The sequence below is a fragment of the Nomascus leucogenys genome, chromosome 4 (genome assembly GCF_006542625.1).
Source record: "Nomascus leucogenys isolate Asia chromosome 4, Asia_NLE_v1, whole genome shotgun sequence".
NCBI classification, from domain to species: domain Eukaryota; kingdom Metazoa; phylum Chordata; class Mammalia; order Primates; family Hylobatidae; genus Nomascus; species Nomascus leucogenys.
In genome coordinates, this window is record NC_044384.1 from 103,948,822 (window position 1) to 103,973,098 (window position 24,277).

The window sequence follows — 24,277 nt, forward strand, 5'->3', positions numbered from 1 at the left end:
ATGCTCAAGTGATCTTCCTGCCCTAGCCTCCTGAGTAGCTGGGAGTATAGATGCACACCACCATGCCTAGCTATTTACTTTTATTTTTAAAATTTTTTAAGGGACTGAATCTCACTTTGTTGCCCAGGGTGGTCTTGAACTGCTGAGCTCAAGTGGTCTTCTTGCCCCTGCCTCCAAAAGTGCTGGGATTACGGGCATGAACCACCACACCTGGCCCCCTTTCACTTTCTTTTCAGATAGTTAGGTGAGTCATTGTATACTTCAAAAACAGCACAGGTGCCGGGCGCGGTGGCTCACGCTTGTAATCCCAGCACTTTGGGAGGCCGAGGCAGGCGGATCACGAGGTCAGGAGATCGAGACCATCCTAGCTAACATGGTGAAACCCCGTCTCTACTAAAAATACAAAAAATTAGCTGGGCGTGGTGGCGGGCGCCTGTAGTCCCAGCTACTCAGAGAGGCTGAGGCAGGAGAATGGTGTGAACCCGGGAGGCAGAGCTTGCAGTGAGCCGAGATCGCACCACTGCACTCCAGCCTGGGTGAGAGCGCAAGACTCCGTCTCAAAAAAAAAAAAAAAACAAAAAACAAAAAAAACAGCACAGGTATGAGGGCTTCATGGCTTTATTCAGTGAAAATGAGGCTATATCTTGTTAAAACCTGCACTGGAAAGTAATTTTTACTTGACTAATTTACTTAGATCTGTCTGTCTGTTTGTTTGTTTTTTTTGCCGTGGGCTTTAAGGGGGCTTACTTTAGAACTTCTCTCTTACTATTAGGCATACGTTTTCTAAGCTAAATTCAGACTACCAAAGAAGCACATGATAACCAATGCTGAAATGTGGAGGTAATTTAACTGTGATTAGAATACTAAGAATCACTTTATTATATAATTTGCACTTATCTTTGGAAAAAACTTTTGAAAAAAAAGTCTACAATATGTAATCACATTGCTTACACTCTTGTTGGGAGGGCTAACAGGTATGAGGCAGTTAAAGAATAGTAAAAATAGTATTTTTGGTAAAAGCTTTGATGTAGCACTTTAAAGCTTATAGGCCATCAGAAAAAGGGAATCTAGAGGAAGCAGAGTAGTTAGTAAAACTTTCATCAATGAGATGAAGTATGGTTTACATCTTGAAAGATGTGTAATAATTGCTAAGCCTCAAAGAGGGATGAGAGGTTCACCATGGGAAGTGAAGCATTAAATAATATGGTGATTATTATTTGGGTAGAAGAGAGAGGAGAGGCTGGTGGGTGAATGGGATGGGAGTATTTTACCACAGTGGATAATTGGTTTTGTCGAGAGTGATGGATAGTAGACCTACAGTTTGGAAAGTCTGAAAGACTGAGAAATTTCCCCTCAATCTGGTAGATAGTACTCAATTTGAAAACTTTTTCTTTCCAAACCAGCAACAGCATGTTCGAAAAATGTTGTTCATTAGCACACCAAAACATCTTAGTAAAATTTAAGGCTAAAAATTGTAGTTTCTTTATTACTTTGTCAGTTTGAGTAAAGTTGTTTCTTTTTCTCTTTCAGAAGAATGGTTGAGACCAGTGATGAGAAAAGACAAGCAAGTGTTAGTGCATTGGGGCTTTTATCCAGACAGGTAATGTTCATATGCTGTGAGACCTGGTATAAAGATTTCTGTGAAAGGAAGGCACATTTATTTATAGTTTTATTTTCTGAATAGTGACAATTTGTTGCTTTGTGTTTAGTCATTTTTCTCACTTACGGAGTCTTTTATTGACTATTTTCTTATTTAAGGTACAAAATTTAATGAGGTCACCATTAAATGGTGAATGAATAAGCCATAAATGACTTTATTTAGCTTTAAAAAAAACTGATATCAAGGCTGGGCGCGGTGGCTCATGCCTGTAATCCCAGCACTTTGGGAGGCTGAGACAGTTGGATCATGAGGTCAGGAGCTCGAGACCAGCCTGGTCAACATAGTGAAACCCCGTCTCTACTAAAAATAAAAAAAATTAGCCAGACGTGCTGGCAGGCGCCTGTAATTCCAGCTACTTGGGAGGCTAAGGCAGGAGAATCCCTTGAACCCGGAAGGTGGAGGTTGCAGTGAGCCGAGATTGCGCTGTTGCCCTCCAGCCTGGGCGACGGAGTGAGACTCCGTCTCAAAAAAAACCAAAAACCAAAAACAAAACCTCATATCCTCTACGTAGTTGCCAAAAAAGTCTCTGTGGTATTAGGTTGCTAATTTATATTTGTTTCTTTTAAGAAATGAATTTTGCCGGGCACGGTGGCTCATGCCTTTACTTGCAGCACTTGGAGAGGCTGAGATGGGTGGATCACGTGAGGTCAGGAGTTCAAGACCAACCTGGCCAACATGGTGAAACTCCATCTCTACTAAAACTATAAGTTAACCAGACATGGTGGCGCACGCCTGTAATCCCAGCTACTCAGGTGTCTGAGGCATGAGAATCACTTGAACCTGGGAAGCGGAGGTTGCAGTGAGCCGAGATCATGCCGCTGCACTCCATCCTTGGTGACAGAGTCTCACTCTGTCTTCAGAAAATAAGGAATTTTTTTTCTAGTGTTTATTACTGATCAGTTTTTTTTGAGACAGAGTCCCACTTTGTCGCCCAGGCTGGAGTACAGTGGCACAGTCTCGACTCACTGCAACCTCCACCTCCCGGGTTCAAGTGATTCTCCTGCCTCCATCCTTCCTAGTAGCTGGGATTACAGATGCCCCCCCACCAGGCCTGGCTAATTTTTGTATTTTTAGTAGAGACGGGGTTTCACCATGCTGTTCAGGCTGGTCTTGCACTCCTGACCTCAGGTGATCCACCCGCCTTGGCTTTGCAAAGTGCTGGGATTACAGGTGTGAGCCACCGTGTCCAGCCTGATCAGTTTGCTTTTTTCAAAAACTACTCGTGCCAAACCATTAAGGATGAAATTAATTTATGTCGAAAATTGAGTTTTTCTTCTCATCAGAAATTTATTTGCCTAGTACTGTTGTGGCTTTACATGTTATAACCCATACTAGTTTCAGTATCTATAGTATGAATAATGAGTATTATAAACAAGAGCTAGATATTAGTGAAAATAGTGGGGCCGGGCACGGTGGCTCACACCTGTAATCCCAGCACTTTGGGAGGCCAAGGCGGGCGGATCACGAGGTCAGGAGACTGAGACCATCCTGGTTAACACGGTGAAACCCCATCTCTACTAAAAATACAAAAAAATTGGCCGGGCGTGGTGGTGGGCGCCTGTAGTCCCAGCTGCTCCGGAGGCTGAGGCAGGAGAATGGCATGAACCCCGGGGGCGGAGCTTGCCATGAACCGACATTGCGCCACTGCAGTCCACAGCCTGGGTGACAGAGACTCCATCTCAAAAAAAAAAAAATTTCTTTTTTATTTATTAAATAATATTAATGCCTGCATATAGTGCACATGGAAATAGGGATAACATTGTACTATATTTTTCTAAACCTATAGTAGAGCAGTTTTAGTATTCATTTCATTCTTGTCATGTAAAGTGGAGATTTTCATTGTGGTTTCTACAGGTCTCGTCAGTCTTCTTTCACCTACTTTTTAAATTTTTATTATTTTATTTTTTCATAAGTTATTGGGGTACAGGTGATATCTGGTTACATGAGTAAATTCTTTAATGGTGATTTGGTGCACCCATCACCCGAGCAGTATACACTGCACTTTATTTGTAGTCTTTTATCCCTCGCCCCCCACTCCCACTTTTTTTTTAACCTCTACTTCTGTCTACTTCTCGTCTTCTCATATTATTTATGGCAAATCCCAAACACCATTTGAATCATAAGTGTTTTAGTATGTATTTAAAAAGAAATACATTCTCTCTTTTTTTAAATTTTTTTCAGATGGAGTCTTACTCTGTCTCCCAGGCTGGAGTGCAGTGGCGCAATCTCAGCTCCACCTCCCTGGTTCTAGCGATTCTTATGCCTTAGCCTCCTGAGTAGCTGGGATTATAGGCGCATGCCACCACACCTGGCTAATTTTTGTATTTTTAGTAGAGATGAGATTTTGCCATGTTGGCCAGGCTGGTTTCGAACCCCTGACCTCAGGTGATCCACCCACCTTGGCCTCCCAAAATGCTGGGATTATAGGTGTGAGCCACCATGCCTGGGCTTTTTTTTTTTTTTTTTTTTTTTTTGAGACAAAGTCTTGCTCTGTTACCCAGGCTGCAGTGCAGTGGCATGAAGACAGCTCAAGTGATCCTTCCACCTCAGCCTCCCTGGGGGCTGGCACTACAGGCACGTGCCACCCATAGGTGCCTTATTTTTAAATTTCTTGTTGGCGGGGGTGGGGGGGTTCTCTGTATGTTGTTCAGGCTGGTCTCAACCTCCTGGCCTCAAACAGTTCAAAGTAATAATACCATTGTCATCTTAAAAAAATCCAAACAGTTCCTTAATATAAAATATCATGGCTGGGCATGATGGCTCATGCCTGTAATCCCAGCAGTTTGGGAGGCTGAGGAGGGAGGATCACTTGAGGCCAGGAGTTCTAGACCACCTTGGGCAACGTGGTGAAACCTTGTCTCTACAAAAAATACAAAAATTAGCCAGTCATGATGACACGTGCCTGTAGTCCCAGATACTTGGGATGGGGCTGAGGCAGGAAGATTACTTGAGCCCCAGAGGTTGAGGCTGCAGTGAGCTGAGATCGTGCCACTGCACTGCAGCCTGGGCAACAGAGCGAGACCCCGTCTCAAAAAAAAAAAATAAAAATCCAGTCAATGTTGTCAATTAAATGACACACTTGATTGATTGATAGTTGTTTGAATTAGAATTTAGATAAAATCTGCCTGTTGGGATTAGTTGGTATATTTAAGTACTTTTCTAATTTATAATTTTATAGGTTCTTCCTCTGTCTTCATGACCTCCCCTTTCTTAAAACCTTACTGGTTTTAAGAAACCAGTTGGTTTGTCATGTTTTGTTTACCACATTATGGAATTTTTCAGTGGCAGCACTATGGTTTATTTGAACGGATTACTCTGTTCTCTGTATTTCCCTTAAATTGGTAGCCGGATCTAAGGTTAATCAGATTCCGTTTTAATTGGGGAGGAACAAGACTGTTGCATATATGTGTGTTATCAGTAAACATAAAACGTCAGGTTTTGCTTTGTTTTTGTTAGTCTATTTATTTTACTTGTAATTATATTTTTAAAAGAAGGAAGTTTGTCTTTAGATTCATTGAACATTTTAAGAGTATATGCAGTCTTTTTATGTAGTTCAAGTTAATTACAACTAAATCAAGTCAGCTTTGTAATCAGTCTCATGTGAACCATAACTGATAAATTTAAGTGAATAACTTCCCCTCCCCTAAGGATTAGTTTTTTTTACTTTTAAAAAATATGTCGCCCAGACTGGCCTCAAATTCCTGGGCTCAAGTGATTGTCCTTACTAATTGGGACTACAAGTACGTGTCACTAGGCCCAGCTTATTTTTAAAACATCATTTGAATAAGTTCTGTCTGTAAAGCACTCCCAGTCTAAAGGCTTCAAGTCAGTAGTCCTTGCATCCAAAAACACCTTTTAATATTTCAGCAACTATATAGGAAAGAGGTTTGCCCTTTGAAACCCTTCAGTGGAAACTTAAATTTGTGATGACAAGCTACGTAAGTATAGAGTTGGTATAAATTCCAAAATAACACATTTTAAGACCATATAGCCTGTTTGCTCACTTTTTCCTTATGTATCGAATAAGATGTGGCAGCTGGCTCAGGTCTTGTTTTCTCTAGGGGTCTTGTTAATTCACTTTTTAAAAATTAACTATGGCCTGTGCCCTCACTTCTGCCCACATTTCAATTTCTAATCAAGACTGGAAGAGTATAAGGTTCGGTGTTTTTTTTGTTTTGTTTTGTTTTGTTTTGTTTTTGAGACGGAGTCTCACTCTCACCCCCAGGCTGGAGTGCAGTGGTGCGATCTAAGCTCACTGCAAACTCCGCCTCCCAGGTTCATGTGATTCTCCTGCCTCAGCCTCCCAAGTAGCTGAGATTACAGGTGCACACCACAACTCCCCACTAATTTTTGTATTTTTTAATAGAAACGGGATTTCACCATGTTGGCCAGGCTGGTCTTGAACTCCTTATACCTCAGGTGATCCACTGCCTTGGCCTCCCAAAGTGCTGGAATTACAGGCGTGAGCCACTGCGCCTGGCCAGGTTCCATATTCTTTTGAACTGACTTCTGAATGGTGACTAAAAGGAAGCCGATACTTGTCATCATACTAGATGTCATTTGGTTTCGTAGTTTACTGGTCAGTATAGTGATATTCACAGTGTTTTATTTTGGTAAAAAATTTTGTGCCTATTTTATGATTTTGTTGGAGTAGGTGGCCTGATTTATGTCAGTAAGTTAGAGCTTGTTGATAAAGAGACTTCTTGAGCAAAGAGATGTGAAGAAATGAGAGAGTAAGCTATATGGATATCTGGACAGTGAGGGAGCAATCTGTGTAGAGTGTATGCAGGCTTAGTAGGGCATGTTGGAATAATGTTATCAAAGCCTGTGTGGCTCAAATATAACATGAGTAAGGAGAGAAGAACAGGAGATGGGATCAGAGTCTCTGTCAGATAATTAGATCTTGAAGCCATGGCAAGCCATCGTTAGGTTTTTTACTTTCACTCTGATTGGGTGAGAGCTGTTGGAAGGGTTGGATCAGTGGAGTGATGTGGACTGACTTAGTTTTCAAAAAGATCACTATGGTTGCTATGTGAAAAATTAACTCTTGAGAGACCAAGAGACCAGTGGCAGAAGCAGGAAAACCAGTGAGCAGAGTGAAGGGGTAAGAATTAGATAGATTCTAGACATACTTTTGAAGTTAGAGCTGGTCACATTTGCAGTTGGTTTGATTACAGGATGTGCTTGAGAATGGAATCAGGGCTGTTTCCAAGTATTTTGGCCTGAACAGCAGGAAAGATAAAGTTGTCATTACTGAAATGGAAATGATTGGCTAGAGTACATCACTGGGGCCAGGGTAGCATTACAAGTTGAGCTTTGAGTGTTAGGTTTGGAATGCTTGTTAGACGTTCTACGCAAGAAGATGTGGAGTTGGCTGTTGGATTTATGAGTTCAGAATACATGGGAGAGTGCTGATATAAAATTTGAAGTCATCAGTGTATATTCGAAGTTATAGGAATGAATGAAATTAGCAAGAGAGAAGGATTTTTCCAAAAACTGAACCCAGGAACTTTTGAAAGTTGAAGACATTTGGGACTAAGACATAAACTGACATGGAAACTAAAGAGAGGTTGGTGAGTATAAGGACTATCAGGTGATAGTACTTTCTTGGTGGCCAAGTGAGGGAAATGCTTTGAGGAAAGAGCAAGCAGCTGTTTAAAATTTTTTGGTCTTAGTCTTGAACTTCAGGTTTAGCAATATATACGTTACTGGTGACCTCTACAGAGGAGCTTTCTTGGCAGAATAGTAAAGATGAAAGTGTCTGATAAGTTGCTATTAATAGATTTTAGTAGTATTTCTTTTAGTTTTTTGTTTTGTTTTGTTTCGAGATAGGGTATCACTCTGTTGCCTAGACTAAAGTGTAGTGGCGTGATCTCGGTTCACTGCAACCTCTGCCTCCTGGGTTCAAACGATTCTTCCACCTCAGCTTCCTGGGTAGTGGGGACTACAGTCACATCCCACCATGCCTGGCTAATTTTTCTATTTTTTGGTAGAGACGCGGTTTCACCGTGTTGACCAGGCTGGGATTTTAGTAGTATTTCTAAAACATGTTCTTATTATTTATAAGTCTTTCTAACGAATTACCTTTGACTCTAATTTGTTTTTCTCGTTTTGATTCCTTTATAGCTATGATACTTGGGTCCATAGTAATGATGTTGATGCTGAAATTGAAGATCCGCCAATTCCAGAAAAGCCATGGAAGGTAAATGATTTAACAAAAAAAAAATCTTATAATAATCTTTTTAAAATTTTTCTGAGATGGCATCTCACTCTGTCGCGCAGGCTAGAGTGGAGTGGTGCGATCTTGGCTTACTGCAACCTCCGCCTCCCGGGTTCAAGTGATTCTCATGTGTCAACCTCCCAAGTAGCTGGGACTACAGGCACGCGCCACCACGTTCGGCTAATGTTTGTATTTTTAGTAGAGACGGAGTTTTACTGGGTTGATCAGGCTGGCCTCAAACTGCTGACCTCAGCTGATCTGCCTGCTTCAGCCTCCCAAAGTGCTGGGATTACAGGTGTAAGCCATCGTGCCTGGCCAAAAAAATTCTTATAATAATCTAATAGCTCTTCTCAGCTGTTTTCTGTAGCAGTCTCTCCAAGGAGATACAGAATGTTGGTTTCCCTTTCCTGTCATCCATTTACGAGATACGCACGGCCATGAAGACTTTATTATCTAGGTCTTAGATGAAATGTCTGCAGTGCTTGATGTTTGAGGAGAACCCGAAGGCAGGTCGGATTGTGGTTTGTGAGAGAGGAGTGTGAGGAGAAGAAGTTGAACATCACTGATGATGTTATTTGGGAAGCTTGGAAGCAGTGCTTGTGTGACTTTTAGAATGATATAGACTTAACTTTATTAATCATTTCTACCATAATGTAATGAGAGTCCATACATTGACTTGTTAATCAACTTTTGATGTGGAAATAAAGTTTGTGGGGCATGGTGGCTCACACCTGTAATAACAACACTTTGGGAGGCTAAGGCAGGAGGATTGCTTGAACAGCCTGAGCTACCAAAAAAAAAAATTATCTGAGCATTATGTCAAGTGCCCTATAGTCCTAGCTACATGGAAGGCTGAGGCAGGAGGATTGCTTGAGCTGAGGAGGTTGAGGCTGCAGTGAGCCGTGATTGCAACCACTTCACTCCAGCCTTTGTAACAAGTTAAGACCCTGTCTCAAAACAAAAAAATTAATTTTACAAGTTGCAAGAGTAGTACAAAGCAAAGCACTACTTTGTACCCTTCTTCCAGATTTATCTTTTATTTATTTATTTATTTATTTTTTTGAAACAGAGTCTGGCTCTGTCACCCAGGCTGGAGTGCAGTGACGCGATCTCGGCTCACGGCAAGCTCCACCTCCCAGGTTCACACCATTCTCCTGCCTCAGCCTTCTGAGTAGCTGGGATTACAGGCGCCCGCCACCATGCCCGGCTGATTTTTCTTTCTTTTTTTTTTTTCTTTTAGTAGAGACGGGGTTTCCCCGTGTTAGCCAGGATGGTCTCGATTTCCTGACCTTGTGATCTGCCCGCCTCGACCTCCCAAAGTGCTGGGATTACAGGCGTGAGCCACTGCGCCTGGCCCAGATTTTTCTGTTTTTAACTATTTTTGGAAATTAAATGTTGAAATTACACTGTCATCTAATAGTAAAGGAGTAAGCCATATGACTCATGAGCCATGTAATGTTGTGAAGTACTACTGAAGGATTTTTAGACATCTATTTCCCTGTACATTATAGTATCAGAACTGGGAATGATTACTTAACTATGGTATCACATTATTAGGAAGGAAACTAGGCTCCAGAATTTAATAGTTTTACGCAAGGACACATAGACTTTTGTATTATTTTGACATGAAGGTATTTTTTATGAGAGAGATAATAAAGCATAGGACTTGAGAGCTCAGGGAGAACTTAGTGCAAATCCAAGCTTTGCCTCTCACTGGGAGTGTAACTAGTCAGCTTACTAAAACTGCCCCAATTTTCTGATTTGGAAGGCGAGAGAGTATAATACCTGCATTATTTCACCGTGCGTAGGAGGGTTAAATGAGATTATACACGTAAGATGTTCAGCATAGTGCCTGACACAAACAGTTGTTAGCTGTCACATACTTTTCTAACATTCTTTCTCAGGAGAAAGGATTTCTTTCAAGGATTTCTCAGTAGTTAAAGGATTATCAGTGTGAAAATTGAGCTCTTTAAAAAAAAAAAAAGGAAGCAGTGTATACACATGTTTCTCACACTTTGGAAAACACTATTTTGACTATTTTCTAATTTTCTGAACTATCAGTTAATTAACCCTTTTATTTAGCACAGTCCTATTTTTTTCTAACTAGCTTAAGGCTCTATTTATACATTCTATTTATTTATTTATTGATTTTGAGACGGAGCTTCATTCTTGTTGCCCAGGCTGGAGTGCAATGGCGTGATCTTGGCTCACCGCAACCTCTGCCTCCGGGGTTCAAGCGATTCTCCTGCCTCAGCCTCCTAAGTAGCTGGGATTACAGGCATGCGCCACCACCTTAGCTAATTTTTGTATTTTTAGTAGAGACGGGGTTTTTCCATGTTGGTCAGGCTGGTCTTGAACTCCCGACCTCGGGTGATCTGCCCGCTTTGGCCTCCCAAAGTGCTGGGATTACAGGCATGAGCCACCACGTCCGGCCTATACACTCTATTTATACTGCTCTATTTATACTGCTCTGTTTTTACACTCTTCCCATAGTTTGTCCATTTAGGAGTCTTCAGGTTACATTATTGGAGGCTTTATTTGTCTTGGACAGGCTGTTAATTTGCTGTTTGTGTATATTACTGTGTAACTATAGTTTTCAAGGGAGAGGAGGCGTGTAGTCAGATGGGTGTCATTCTTAACTCAAGGTACTTGAAAGGCATATCCCAAATAACCAGTTTAGTAGCTCTTTGAAAACAGGGAGTTTAGATTGACAAATTACTAGGAAGTTCATATTGTTTTCTAGTCATTACCACAGTGTATCTTGTTTTTACAGTGTTCTAGGAAGGCTTCATAATTGTAATCTGTTCTTGACTGAACATGTTCGTTTCAACCAACACTACTCCAATTCAAACCTCCACCATGACTTGAGTTTTTCTGTACAAAGAAGAATTGCCTAATGTCAAATTCCAGTTGTGCCACCATTGAGAAATACTGTTGGATAATATGGAATGTTATATGGGTTAGGCCTGTGGTTAAAATATGTATCTATATGTATATATACATCTACATTTGTACAACATCCGCACGAACTTTCATTTTCTTCTTACTCAGAAGCATGAAATTAAACAAGGGAGGTGGCCATATAAAGGACTGGGAAGAACCCACCATCTGACTGTCACTTTTCCATCCCTACCTCAGCCTTGGCTCTCCCTGAAAGATCTCTGTAGAGCACCATGTGTACTTGATGGGGCAGGTGATAGGCCTCTGCGAGTGTGCTCTGTCATCAACACTTAGAGTGTTGATAAACTCAGAGACATCCTTTGTGCCTAAAGCAATGACTGATTTTGGCTCTGTGCTGTTCAATGGTTTTATCAGTGATTTTCATGAACATAAGGATGAAATGATTAAGCAAAACAAATTTGAGGGACTTTGCTATCAAAATCTGGGTCTAGTATAAATTACCGATGCTTTCTTGTTCTCTTTAATATGGAATAAAAATTGAGATGATTAAATTACAACTCATATCATTAGTAGTATTACATTATTTATGTTTTATGCATTTGAGGCTTTGAAAATAAATTAGCTTGTTTCCTTTTCAATAGTGTAAAACCTTGAGTGATTTTTTGTTATTTATGTAGATATTCATGCGTTGATGTGGTTTTAGGTTCATGTGAAATGGATTTTGGACACTGATATTTTCAATGAATGGATGAATGAGGAGGATTATGAGGTGGATGAAAATAGGAAGCCTGTGAGTTTTCGTCAGCGGATTTCAACCAAGAATGAAGAGGTATTTTCTTTGGCACGGTTTCTCACCATTAAGTCTGTCTTCTTGGCCTAAATGTTATTAAATCTTCATCAGTAAGCTGTCATATACAAACCACTTAGGAACTTTCACATCTACCTGATGGCTGATGTGCCATCAGGTGAAAATTCCAAAGTGGCTGTAACAGCCATCTCAGAAGCAATAACCTCCCAAAAAGTGGTATGAAAATCTTAAAAGGTTATTAAGATTTAAAGTGGCCCACGCAGAAGGGTAGTGGTGTAGCTGATTTTGCCCACTAGATCTGAAGTGTAATGTCACAGCAGAATTTAATGTAGCTGTTGGTTTTCCTATGCAAAACTCATTTTGTTTAATATGTATATATACTTTTTGAGACAGAGTCTTGCTCTGTTGCCCAGGCTGGAGTGCAGTGGCACAATCTCGGCTCACTGCAACCTCTGCCTCCTGGATTGAAACGATTCTCCTGCCTCAAGCCTCCCGAGTAGCTGGGATTATAGGTGCTTGCCACCATACCTGGCTAATTTTTGCATTTTTAATAGAGACAGGGTCTCTCCATTTTGGCCAGGCTGGTCTCAAACTCCTGACCTCAGGTGATCAGACTGCCTTGGCCTCTCAAAGTGCTGGGATTAAATTCTCCTGCCTCAGCTTCCCAAGTACGTGGGATTACAGGCACGTGCCACCACACCTGGCTAATTTTTGTATTTTCAGTAGAGATGGGGTTTCACTATGTTGGCCAGGCTGATCTTGAATTTCTGACCTCAGTTGATCCACCCGCCTTGGCCTCCCAAAATGCTGGGATTACAGGTATGAGCCACCATGCCTTGCCAATTTTTAGGAAAATATTAGGTAACAAAAATATTAAATGACTTGGCCCAGTGGCTCACACCTGTAATCCCAGCACTTTCGGAGGCTGAGGTGGGAGGATTGTTTGAGCCCAGAAGTTTGAGACCAGCCTGGGCAATGTAGCAAAACCTAGTCTCTTCAACTGATAAAAAAAATTAGAGAAAAAAAAGAAAAGAAAAATGTTTTACAGTTGAGTCTTTGTCATACCTTTTTACTTATGGTTGGTTGGTGTTTGTTTTGGAATTGGACTATTCAAATTTTTTTTTTCCCACCGCTGTCTTGTGGTGCTGATGACTCTTCATATTCTCTTATTTTAACCTTTCCAGAAGATATACTTACATATTTGCTTTCCCTGAATATATTTTAATCCAAGGCTTTTTTGTCATTAGGAATATTCCAATTTCAACATTACATTATTTAACTGGCCAGTTCATACCCATTTCTGTTCATATTTAGTTTGTTTTTTATTCATTTATTTTTAGGAGGTTATATAAAAATGGATATTTGTTAAAAAAATTTAGGGTTGGGCATGGTGGCTCACGCCTGTAATTCCAGTACTTTGGGAGGCCAGGGTAGGTGGTTTGCTTGAGCCCAGGAGTCCGAGACTAGCCTGGGCAACATGGCAATACCCTGTCTCTGCAAAAAATACAAAAATTAGCTGGGCACGGTGGTGCACAAATGTAGTCCCAGCTACATGGGAGGCTGAGGTGAGGGGTATCAATTGAGCCCAGGAGGTTAAGGCTGCAGTGATCCATAGTCACTTGAACTTGGGTGGTGGAGGTTGCAGTGAGCTGAGATTGCGCCACTGCACTCCAGCCTGAGTGTCAGAGTGAGACCCTGTCTCAAAAAAAAAAAAAAGAGAAAAAAATTCAACTTCAGATTTACTGTATCATTCAAAGGTGTATATCCTTTAGATTTTTTTCAAACTGCTATTACATACTCATAAGGTGTTTAAGCTTCTCAGTTTGATGCTATGGAGCTTCTTAATGGAAATACAGTTGTAAGGAGTAAGATGGCAACAGAGAAAATTAATGTTTAATTCATGGATTTTTTCATTTTAGCATGAGACAGAATCTCATTCTATCGCCTAGGCTGAAGTGCGGTGTTGCGATCATAGCACACTGTCACCTTGACCTCCTGAGCACAAGCTATCCTCCTGGCTCAGTATTCTGAGTAATTCGGGCCACAGACGCACACCCCTACACCCAGCTAACTTGTTTTTGTTTGTTTTTGTAGAGACAGGGTCTTACTCTGGTTCCCAGGCTGGTCTTGAACTCCTGGGCTCAAGCATTCCCCCTGCCTCGGCCTCCCAAAGTGCTGGGATTACAGGTGTGAACCACAGTGACCAGCCTAATTGATGTTTTAATTTTAGATTATTTACTTACGCCTCTGATGCTTTTACCTAATCTAGTACTGATTATTTAGGTGTTTTTGCTTTATGATAGTGTATTTTATTAAATTGGTAGTTACTGTATGCAGGCTTACTTTTGTATGTTGATCTTAATGTCTTGCAACTTTCCTGAACTTGTTCATTAGGTTTGGAAGCTTTTTTTATGTATTAAATTTTATCATTTGCAAGCCAGGATAGTTTTTACTTACAAAGGTTGACTTTTTTTCCCTTCTTTGAGACAGTCTTACTCTGTCACCTAGGCTGGAGTGCAGTGACATGGTCACGATTCAGTGCAACCTTCGCCTACCGTGTTCAAGTAGTTCTCATGTCTCAGCCTCCTGAGTAGCTGGGAGTACAGGCATGCTCCGCTATACCCAGCTAATTTTTTGTATTTTTAGTAGAGATGGGCTTTCCCTGTGTTGGAGAGGTTGGTCTTGAACTCCGTGCCTCAAGTGATCTTCCCGCCTCGGCTTCCCGAAGTGCTGAGATTACACGCATGAGCCACGGCACCCGGCCTAGAGATTGACTTTTAAATCATGTTGCCATCTTGCTTAACATTTCTTATGACATAAAGTTATCTTTTGTTTATTTTAGAGATTAAGAATAATTCCTATAATGCTCCATTTTCACAGGATCCTTTGGCCTGTCTTTGTATTTTGTCAGTTTAATAGAGTGTATTTCATATTTTTCCAGTAGTTATTGAAATACATTTCCCACCTCAAAATATAGAATGTGAACAGTAGCAGTTTTTAGTTGTGCAGGGTTTCAGCATGTCTGTTATAGCATAGTTTGAATAACTAATAGCCGATATTTCCATTGATGATATATATCACCTGAAAGGTCAGAGAAAGTTTCTTGATTACTGGTGTTCCTGGATGATTAATGATATTCTTTTTATTTGCTCTGAACTAAGGATATGCTGTTGTCTTTGTGTGTGGAGACTCACCTTTTGCCAAGGATTTGTAGAAACTGAGGAGCAAAGATAGCTGATACTTATTTCCATTTACTTCTTCCTAGCCAGTCAGAAGTCCAGAAAGAAGAGATAGAAAAGCATCAGCTAATGCTCGAAAGAGGAAACATTCGCCTTCGCCTCCCCCTCCGACACCAACAGAATCACGGAAGAAGAGTGGGAAGAAAGGGTAAGAACTAGTACATGATTCAAAGGGCATTAAAACAGGCCGGACGCGGTGGCTTACACCTATAATCCCAGCACTTTGGGAGGCCAAGGCGGGCAGATCAACTGAGGTCAGGAGTTCAAAACCAGCCTGGCCAACATGGTGAAACCTTGTCTCTACTAAAAATATAAAAATTAGCTGGGCATGGTGGTGCGCGCCTGTTGTCCCAGCTACTTGGGAGGCTGAGGCTGGAGAATCACTTGGATTTTTTTTTTTTTTTTTGTATCTAAATATTGAGAAGCATGACTGGTAAGGAGTTTAAGACATTATATTCACCATGTTTAGTGTCTCCTTTTCTGATTTTACCGCTTGTCCCATTTGTGATCAAATAAGCTCATAGAAGAGATGAATATGTGGCTGCTTGATGTTCTGCAAAGCATGGCAGTACAATGCCTGGTTCAGAGCTACACTTTTGTACTTAATGAGCTTTGGTTGAATGAGGATTATGATTTCTACTGAATAGATGGTTTTGAGGGTTAAATGAGACTTTAAAGCCTTTGCACATTGCCTGGCCTTAAATACACACTTAATAAATGGTAAATAGTACTTAATAATTAATTGGTATATATTAAGATACATAAATTCTGGTTTGCCTAGTTTAAAATATTTTCATTATAATTTTTATTGTTTAGACTTAGCAAGACAGTTATGGTTTGTAAATTGATTATTTTCATGTGACAGTCAACTTTTTGGATGTTGATTGAAGTGTAAAGACACAATTGACATCTCTCCTGCAGCTTCCTTATATACACTTTCCTCTCTACCCTAGTTGGCATTTCTGTTCCCAGAACATGCCTTGAATAGTATTACTTCCTGAAGGGTAGTTATGACAACACTCTTACTAACAGAAGTCTTTAGGGACATTTGAAAACCTCTTAGTTTCATATATTATTAAGCAAGTTACAGTCATCAAAAAACCTTTAAAAACTTAGTTTTTGAGTCCACACGTATTATGACATGAAAATTGAAATTATAAAAATAGATTTTTCGTTAGCTGTTTATGGGGTAACTATTTTTTACAGTTCCCTTTTTTTTTTTTTTTTTGAGACAGAGTCTCGCTGTGTTGCCAGGCTGGAGTGCAGTGGCACAATCTCAGCTCACTGCAATCTCTGCCTCCCATGTTGAAGCGATTGTCCTGCCTCAGCCTCCCGAGTGGCTGGGACTACAGGCTCGTGCCACCACGCCCAGCTAATTTTTTTGTATTTTTAGTAGAGACGGGGTTTCACCATGTTAGCCAGGATGGTCTCGATCTCCTGACCTCGTGATCCACCCGCCTCGGCCTCCCAAAGTGCTGGGATTACAGGTGTGAGCCACCGTGCCTGGCATACATTCCTTTTATATATGTTTAACATCTCATTCTTTTTTTTTGAGACAGGGTCATGAGCCACCGTGCCTGGCCTACATTCTTTTTATATGTATTTAACATTTCATCTTTTTTTTTGAGACAGGGTCTTGCTCTGTTGCCCAGACTGGAGCACAGTGGTGCGATCTTGGCCCATTGCAGCCTCCATCTCCTGAGCTCAGGCAATTCTCCTACCTCAGCCTCTTGAGTAGCTGAGACTACAGGTGCGCAATACCACACCCAGCTAATTTTTGTATTTTTTGTAGAGGTAGTGTCTTGTCTTGCTATCCACACTGGTCTCGAACTCCTGGTCCCAAGCAATCCTTCCACCTCGGCCTCCCAAAGTGTTGGGACTATTTGCGTGAGCCACCACACCTGGCCTGTTTCTTACATTTCTAATCTGAATATTGCTGTTGCTGTTCAGAGATTTTGGAGCTACATGAGATCTTTGCAGGGAGAGCACTGTCAACTATAATGAGATAAAACGGGGTGCTAGGACACCAGTGGTTATTGAACCAAGATGTGATCTCTAGGAGGCTTGAGGCTCACAGTGGTGACATGTACCCTCTATTCTGAATATAATGCGTACCAGATTGAGTTCTTCTAAAATATATGTATGCATGTACTTTAATGGAATACATTTGCCTTGTAATGACCACGCCTTTTCTCATTTTACATTTCTCCTTAGAATTATATTGAAAATATACTTAGAAAATATTTTGACATCTGTTTTCCCAACTTTTGTTTCATTCATCTGCACTGTATGTCTTCCCCTTTAAGTATTTTATCTCTCTGCTGCCTTTAGGTTTATAGACTTTTAAAAAATCATCATGCAGCACTTGTCTTTCAAGTTGCCTAATTGGCCCTCTTCCAAGTGTACTTTGCTTCCTTTTGCTTAAAAAAAATAATAAAGGCCGGGTGCGGTGGCTCACGCCTGTAATCCCAGCACTTTGGGAGGCCGAGACGGGCAGATCACGAGGTCAGGAGATCGAGACCATGCTGGCTAACACGGTGAAACCCCGTCTCTACTAAAAATACAAAAAAAAATTAGCCGGGCGTGGTGGCGGGCGCCTGTAGTCCCAGCTACTCAGGAGGCTGAGGCAGGAGAATGGCATGAACCCGGGAGGCGGAGCTTGCAGTGAGCTGAGATTGCGCCACTGTACTCTAGCCTGGGCGACAGAGCAAGACTCCATCTCAAAAAAAAAACTCATCATGTGATTTTTATTCAGAAAAAAATTTTACTTTATGTATCCTATTCAACCTAAGCCAGTATGTCATCCCTCAAAGGGAACTTTGAGCATTCTTTCTACACTGTAGAACTCAGGCTGGCCCAGCATGCTGTTTCAGACAGCTTTTTCTCCATTTCCACTCTCACTTCACAGTGCACTTTAGATTGCTACCCAGTACTTCCCAAAGCAAGTGTGTTTTTCTTTTCTTATACCTTTTGGCCATTATTCTACATCCTGAAGCATTGCCTTTCTTTATTATTTTATTTATTTATTTTTGCCAGACAAGATCTTGCTCTTTGGCAGAAAAAAATAAAAAATGATAACAAATAAATTAGGGGTTTAAATTAGTATAATAACATCTGCTGAGGAATAAATGAATAAAAATAATAATTAAAACAAGACAATGCTTCTGGATGCAGAATAAAGGCTAGAATGCAGTGGTACAATCATGTAACCTTAAAACCCTGAGGTCAAGCAGTCCTCCTCAGTGGCTAGGACTACAGGTGCGTGCCACCATGCCCGGCCTAGCATTAAAAACTTTTTGGAGGCCGGGCGTGATGGCCCATGCCTGTAATCCTAGCACTTTGGGAGGCCAAGGTGGGCAGATTGCCTGAGCTCAGGAGTTAGAGACCAGTCTGGGCAACATGGTGAAACCCCGTCTTTACTAAAAATACAAAAAAAATTAGCTGGTGCGTGATTGAGTGCCCTTGTAATCCCAGATAATGGGGAGGCTGAGGCATGAGAATTGCTTGAACCTGGGAAGGAAAAGGTTGCAGTGAGCTGAGATAGTGCCACTTCTCTCCAGCCTGGGCAACAGAGCATGACTGTCTCCTACCCCCGCCCCCACCAAGACAAAAGAAAAGAAAACAAAACTTTTTGGGCCAGGAGCCAGTGGCTCATGCCTGCAATCCCAGCACTTTGGGAGGCCAAGGTGGGAGGATGGCTTAAGTTTGAGATCACCTGAGGCAACATAGTGAAACCCTGTATCTAGAACAAATTAAAAAAAGAAAAATAGTCCGGGCATGATGGTGTGCACCTATAGTCTCAGCTACTCAGGAGCCTGAGGCAGGAGGATCACTTGAGCTGAGGAGTTCAAGGATGCAGTGACCTGTGATTGCACCACTGCATTCCAGCTTGGACAACAGAGTGAGACCCTCTCTTAAAATTTCAATTTTTTGTTTTTTTGGTAGAGATGGGGTCTCGCTCTGTTTCCGGGGCTGGTCTTGAACTCCTGGCCTCAAGCAATTCTTCTGCCTTGGCCTTCCAATGCTCTGGGATTACAGGCATGAGCCACCACACCCAGCCCTTACCTCTTAGTGAATTGTTAAACAGTTCTCAAGGTTCAGCTTAACTCTGACCTTCAATCCTTACAACCTCTCTATGATGTATTTTCTTGGTACCTTTATTCGTTTCTCTGCGCTGAAATATAATACTTCTGTCGTATTTCTCTGTGTTTGTATGAATCATGTTATGTGAGGTAAAGATTTCTGTCCTATATCCCTTGTAATCCCTAAAGGTAAAGAATCATTACTGGGTTTTTTTTTTTTTTTTTTTTTTGAGCCCCCTGACATTTATTAGTTTTAAAAATTAATAATTATTTGATTGAATTTTTGGTGCAAGAGCAGTGGAAGATTTTATACGAAAGAATTAGTACTATATTTAGGGATTCTACTTGTAGTTCCTGATATTTGGATGATAAAAGGGCCATTAAAACACAATGGTACATATCTTTGATCACATATGTGATTGCTTATAATCTTAGAATATATATTTCCTTAGCAGTTGTTCTTTTATTACACTAATTTAAGTCCCTTTTGTGATACTGCCCACAAGTGTCTAGTAGGATTTTTTGCCCATTTTTTATGCCTGTTAACTTTTATTTTTGTTTTATTGGCTGGTTAGATGTAATTTGGGGGAAGTTATCTAATTTTTTCTTCTTAATGTTTGCCTTTTTTATTTTTAAAAATTCTTTTAGATGGAGTCTCTCTCTCACCCAGGCGGGAGTGCACTGGCGCCATCTCAGCTCACTCCAACCTCCACCTTCTGGGTTCAAGCGATTCTCCTGCCTCTCAGCCTGCTGAGCAGATGGGATTACAGGCGCCTGCCACATGCCCGGCTTATTTTTGTATTTTCAGTAGAGATGGGGATTCGCCATGTTGGTCAGGCTGGTCTCAAATTCCTGACCTCAGTGATCCACCTGCCTCGGCCTCTCAATGTGCTGGGATTACAGGCATGAGCCACTGCGACTGACCTACTGTTTGTCTTTTAAAGTGATCTTGAGCATATATTCTACAAATAATGAAGGTGTACAACCTCAGAAACTGTTTGCTATCAGTAGCTATAATCAGTCTTGTTTATATTTCATATACTTGTATGTTTTAGCCAAGCTAGCCTTTATGGGAAGCGCAGAAGTCAGAAAGAGGAAGATGAGCAAGAAGATCTAACCAAGGATATGGAAGACCCAACACCTGTACCCAATATAGAAGAAGTAGTACTTCCCAAAAATGGTTTGTATTCTTCTGCATGAAAGTGTTAGATTTAATTTAGTCATTCTCAGCAATACCATGGGATGATTCATTGCTTGCTGTGGGTCCACCGTTCTTGACTTTCAAGTATGAATAGATTGTCCCTTTTATGGATATCTTTTTTTAATTTTCTTTAATTATTTGAGTAGTTTTATTCTTTATCGAGAAAACTTACAGCGACCAAAAACATCTTTAAATTTAGTAATGTTTTAAAATTAATGGTTTTTAAATTGCAACAGAATCACATTCATATGAAAAAGTGGAATACGTACCTATATATAGTTTAACTTATTGAAATTTCCAGGGAATGCTTTATGTGAATGCAAATTTGAAGTTCTCCAGTAATGAATTTCTTCTAAGTTGATGAACCTTAGTTACCAGTTGTAAATTCTGGCCTAACTTCTATTCAATGTAATTAAATTCAAAGTGGGCTGGGCGTGGTGGCTTATACCTGTAACCCCAGCACTTGGGGAGACCAAAGCAGGCAGATCACTTGAGGTCAGGAGTTCAAGACCAGCCTGACCAATGTGGTGAAACCCCATCTCTACTAAAAATATAGAAATTAGCCAGGCATGGTGGTGCGTGCCTGTAATTCCTGCTGCTCCAGAGGCTGAGGCAGAAGAATCATTTGAACCCAGGAGGCGGAGGTTGCAGTGAGCTGAGATCATACCACTGCACCTCCAGCCTGGGCGACAGAGCAAGACTCAGTCTCAAAAACAAAACAAAACCAAAAAACAAACAAAAAACCAAAATATTCTTTAAACATTTATAAGGTATTTTTTATTGACCATTAAATGTTTGTGTCCTCAGTGAGCCAGTGATCACATTTTCAAAAAAAAGCTCTAGCGTACTTCAAAAAGTAAAGACCTTTGATAGGCGTTTTATGATTTATTAGCCTTCTCCACCCACCTTTGTGGGAGCAGCTTGTAAATAAGAGACTATATATATATCAGTTGGTGAATTACAGCTCTCATACTAATCATCCAAGTTTATAGAATCTCACTGGAATCTAGAAAGTGGAGATTTAAAATTTGGGGACTAGAAACTAAGTCATTAAAGTTATTAGTAGGTTTTTTTTAAATATACTTTATTGAAATGAAATAACAGGAGGAATTGGAACCTTTTCTGGTTATTAGAAGCTGAATTACAGTTCTTCAAAACAGCCTAAGATGAAGCATTGTAGTAAATTATATCTCTTTTTTATTTTACTATTCTGTGAGCATGAAAAATAATGAAAAAGTAGAAGAAAAAAATCTAGGATTTAAATTAAGATGTATATGAAGCGGCTGGGCGCGGTGGCTGACGCTTGTAATCCCAGCACTTTGGGAGGCCGAGGCGGGCGGATCGCGAGGTCAGGAGATCGAGACCACGGTGAAACCCCGTCTCTACTAAAAATACAAAAAATTAGCTGGGCGTGGTGGCGGGCGCCTGTAGTCCCAGCTACTTGGAGAGGCTGAGGCAGGAGAATGGCGTGAACCCGGGAGGCGGAGCTTGCAGTGAGCCTAGATCGCGCCACTGCACTCCAGCCTGGGTGACAGAGCGAGACTCCGTCTCAAAAAAAAAAAAAAAAAAAAAAAAAAAAAAAAAAAGATGTATATGAAGCATATAACTATCTCTCCTGCCCTAAACTTGTACAGTGACAGACAGAAAAGAGTATTTAAAAAAAAGCCTAGGAAAACCAGAACATTATTTTTCATTATTGAGAAATTTGTAAAATATAGGAAGCTATCTGGATCTAAAAGTAAGATGAGTTACTGAAACTCAGAAAGTATACAGTTAAAAATAGGAGAAGACTATATGGTTTATATAGCACTAAACAGAGCAATTGATAAGTCTGTATGATTTATATGACACTAAACAGAGCAATTGATAATTAAGATGGGCACTGGGTGTATTTATGTATATACATAGGTATATACATGTAGGGCAATATACGTATATACCTATGTATAGATATGTAGGGCAATATACATATGTATAGACATAGAGCAATATACGTATGTATAAGATGGGCACTGGATGTGTATACATATGTTTATACATACTGCGCAGTTAAGAATACTAGGAGAAGCTAGACTCATCAGCGTTGGTCTGTCTGTATTTTGCACTCAGCTGATGATGTGTTGTCTGGTCGAAGGCTAAAGCACTAAGACTAAAGGTGACAAAGATGCAAGGAAAGTGTCCCAAGCAGTTCTTGACCTCTAGATGGAGGGATTAAAGGATAAAAAATAATAATAAGCAGGAGAATTAGTACTTGTCCTTTTTATTGGTTTTCTGTTTTCTAGTGGATTTATAAATTTAGCATTTGATTTTTCTGAATTTAAGTATAACCAGTTCAAGCCCCTATTCACAGTTGCTTGGATTTTTCATTTTCTTAACACTTTTTTTTTGGAGGACAGGTGCTGTTAACTTTTCTTGTGTCCTAAGAAATTTTTTGCCTACACTAGTGTTGCAAATGTGTTTTTCTGTGTTTTCTTGTAGAAAGCTTATGCCTTCTGCTTTTATAGTTAGGTCTGTGACCCAATTTAAAGTTGTTTTTGAGGATGTTATGAATTAAGGGTCAAAGTTAATTTTATTCCCTACATAGGTATTTAGTTGTTTGTATACCATTTGCTGAAAAGACACTACTCACATTGAACTATTTTGGTGCCTTTGTTGAAAATCATCACACATGTCTACATTTAGATTCAGTATTCTATTCTAACCATCTCATTGTACTTAATACCACAGGGCCTGAGTTACTATAGTTTTTTTTTTTTTAGTAAGTGTTGAAATTGAGTAAAATCCTTCAACTTTTGTTCACATTTTTCAATATTGTTTTTGCTATTATAGCTCTTAGCTTTTCCATGTAAGTTTTAGCACCAGCATTTAATGTAATTTTTCCTCTTCTGTGTTTTGTATGTTTTATTAGAGGTCTTTCACATTTTGTTAAATTTACATCTCATTTTTTTTTGTTACTGACAGTGTAAGTTTTTCCACTTATTTTTTCCTAGTATATAGAAAGATAATTAATATTCCTTAATTTTTGGCCGTGTATTCTGTTGCTTTTTTAAAAATCATGTATTCTGGCACTTTTTTGTAGATTTCTTAGGATTTTCTATTACACAAACCTCCAGTTATACCTCCACTGTAATTTTTAATAGCGGTTTAGAAAGCAGACATTTTTGCTTTTTTCTCTGTCTTCGAAAGAACACATTTATATTTTACCATGGTGTGTGATATCACACAATAGGTGTTTCATCAATTTCAGGAAGCTTTCTTCCTGGATTTTTCTGAGTTTTTATGAATGAATGCCAAATTTTGATACCGTTCTTCAGTATCCACTGATGTAATGATATTTCTCCTTTTAATCAGTTAATATTATTTAATTGTATGATTTTTGTAGTGGTTGAATAAACTTTGCATTCCTGGAATTTACCTCATTTGATGACATTGTATTTTTTTGTAATGTGTTGGCTATATTTGATTGTTTAATATACTTTAAAAGGATTATTTTAGTCTGTATTTGTGGAGGATATTGATCTTTTTTTTTTTTTTTTTTTTTTGAGGCGGAGTCTCGCTCTCACCCAGGCTGGAGTGCAGTGGCGCGATCTTGGCTCACTGCAAGCTCCACCTCCCGGGTTCACGCCATTCTCCTGCCTCAGCCTCCCAAGTAGCTGGGACTACAGGTGCCCGCTACCATGCCCAGCTAATTTTTTTGTATTTTTAGTAGAGACGGGGTTTCACCATGTTAGCTAGGATGGTCTCGATCTCCTGACCTCGTGATCCGCCTGCCTCGGCCTCCCAAAGTGCTGGGATTACAGGCGTGAGCCACCGTGCCCGGCCGGATATTGATCTTTAACTTTCTGTTCTTAGCATTTTCTCATCAGGTTTTGCTATCAGGGTTATGCTGGCCTCATAAAATGAGTTTGGATTTTTTTCTTTTCTCTTTAAGAGTCAAGGTCAAGGCCAGGTACAGTGGCTCACACCTGTAATCCCAGCATTTGGGTAGGCTGAGGTGGGAGGATCACTTGAGGTCAGGAGTTCAAGACCAGCCTGGCCAACAAGTTGAAACCCCATCTCTACTAAAAATACAAAAATTAGCCTGGCGTGGTGGCGCATGCCTGTAGTCCCAGGCTACTCGGGAGGCTGAGGCAGGAGAATCGCTTGAACCCGGGAGGCGGAGGTTT

General features: G+C 40.3%; 1 protein-coding gene across 3 annotated transcripts in view; it reads left to right on the forward strand.

Moving 5' to 3' along the window:
• The window catches only part of SMARCC1 (SWI/SNF related, matrix associated, actin dependent regulator of chromatin subfamily c member 1), a 198,928-nt gene that overhangs the window by 64,526 nt on the left and 110,125 nt on the right, over positions 1-24,277 (forward strand). For all 3 annotated transcript variants that reach the window (XM_030811904.1, XM_030811906.1, XM_030811905.1), the window contains exons 7-11: positions 1,531-1,600; positions 7,787-7,862; positions 11,485-11,610; positions 14,855-14,976; positions 19,966-20,090. In XM_030811904.1, the coding sequence (XP_030667764.1) occupies positions 1,531-1,600; positions 7,787-7,862; positions 11,485-11,610; positions 14,855-14,976; positions 19,966-20,090 (519 nt within the window). The remainder of the gene's footprint in view (positions 1-1,530; positions 1,601-7,786; positions 7,863-11,484; positions 11,611-14,854; positions 14,977-19,965; positions 20,091-24,277) is intronic.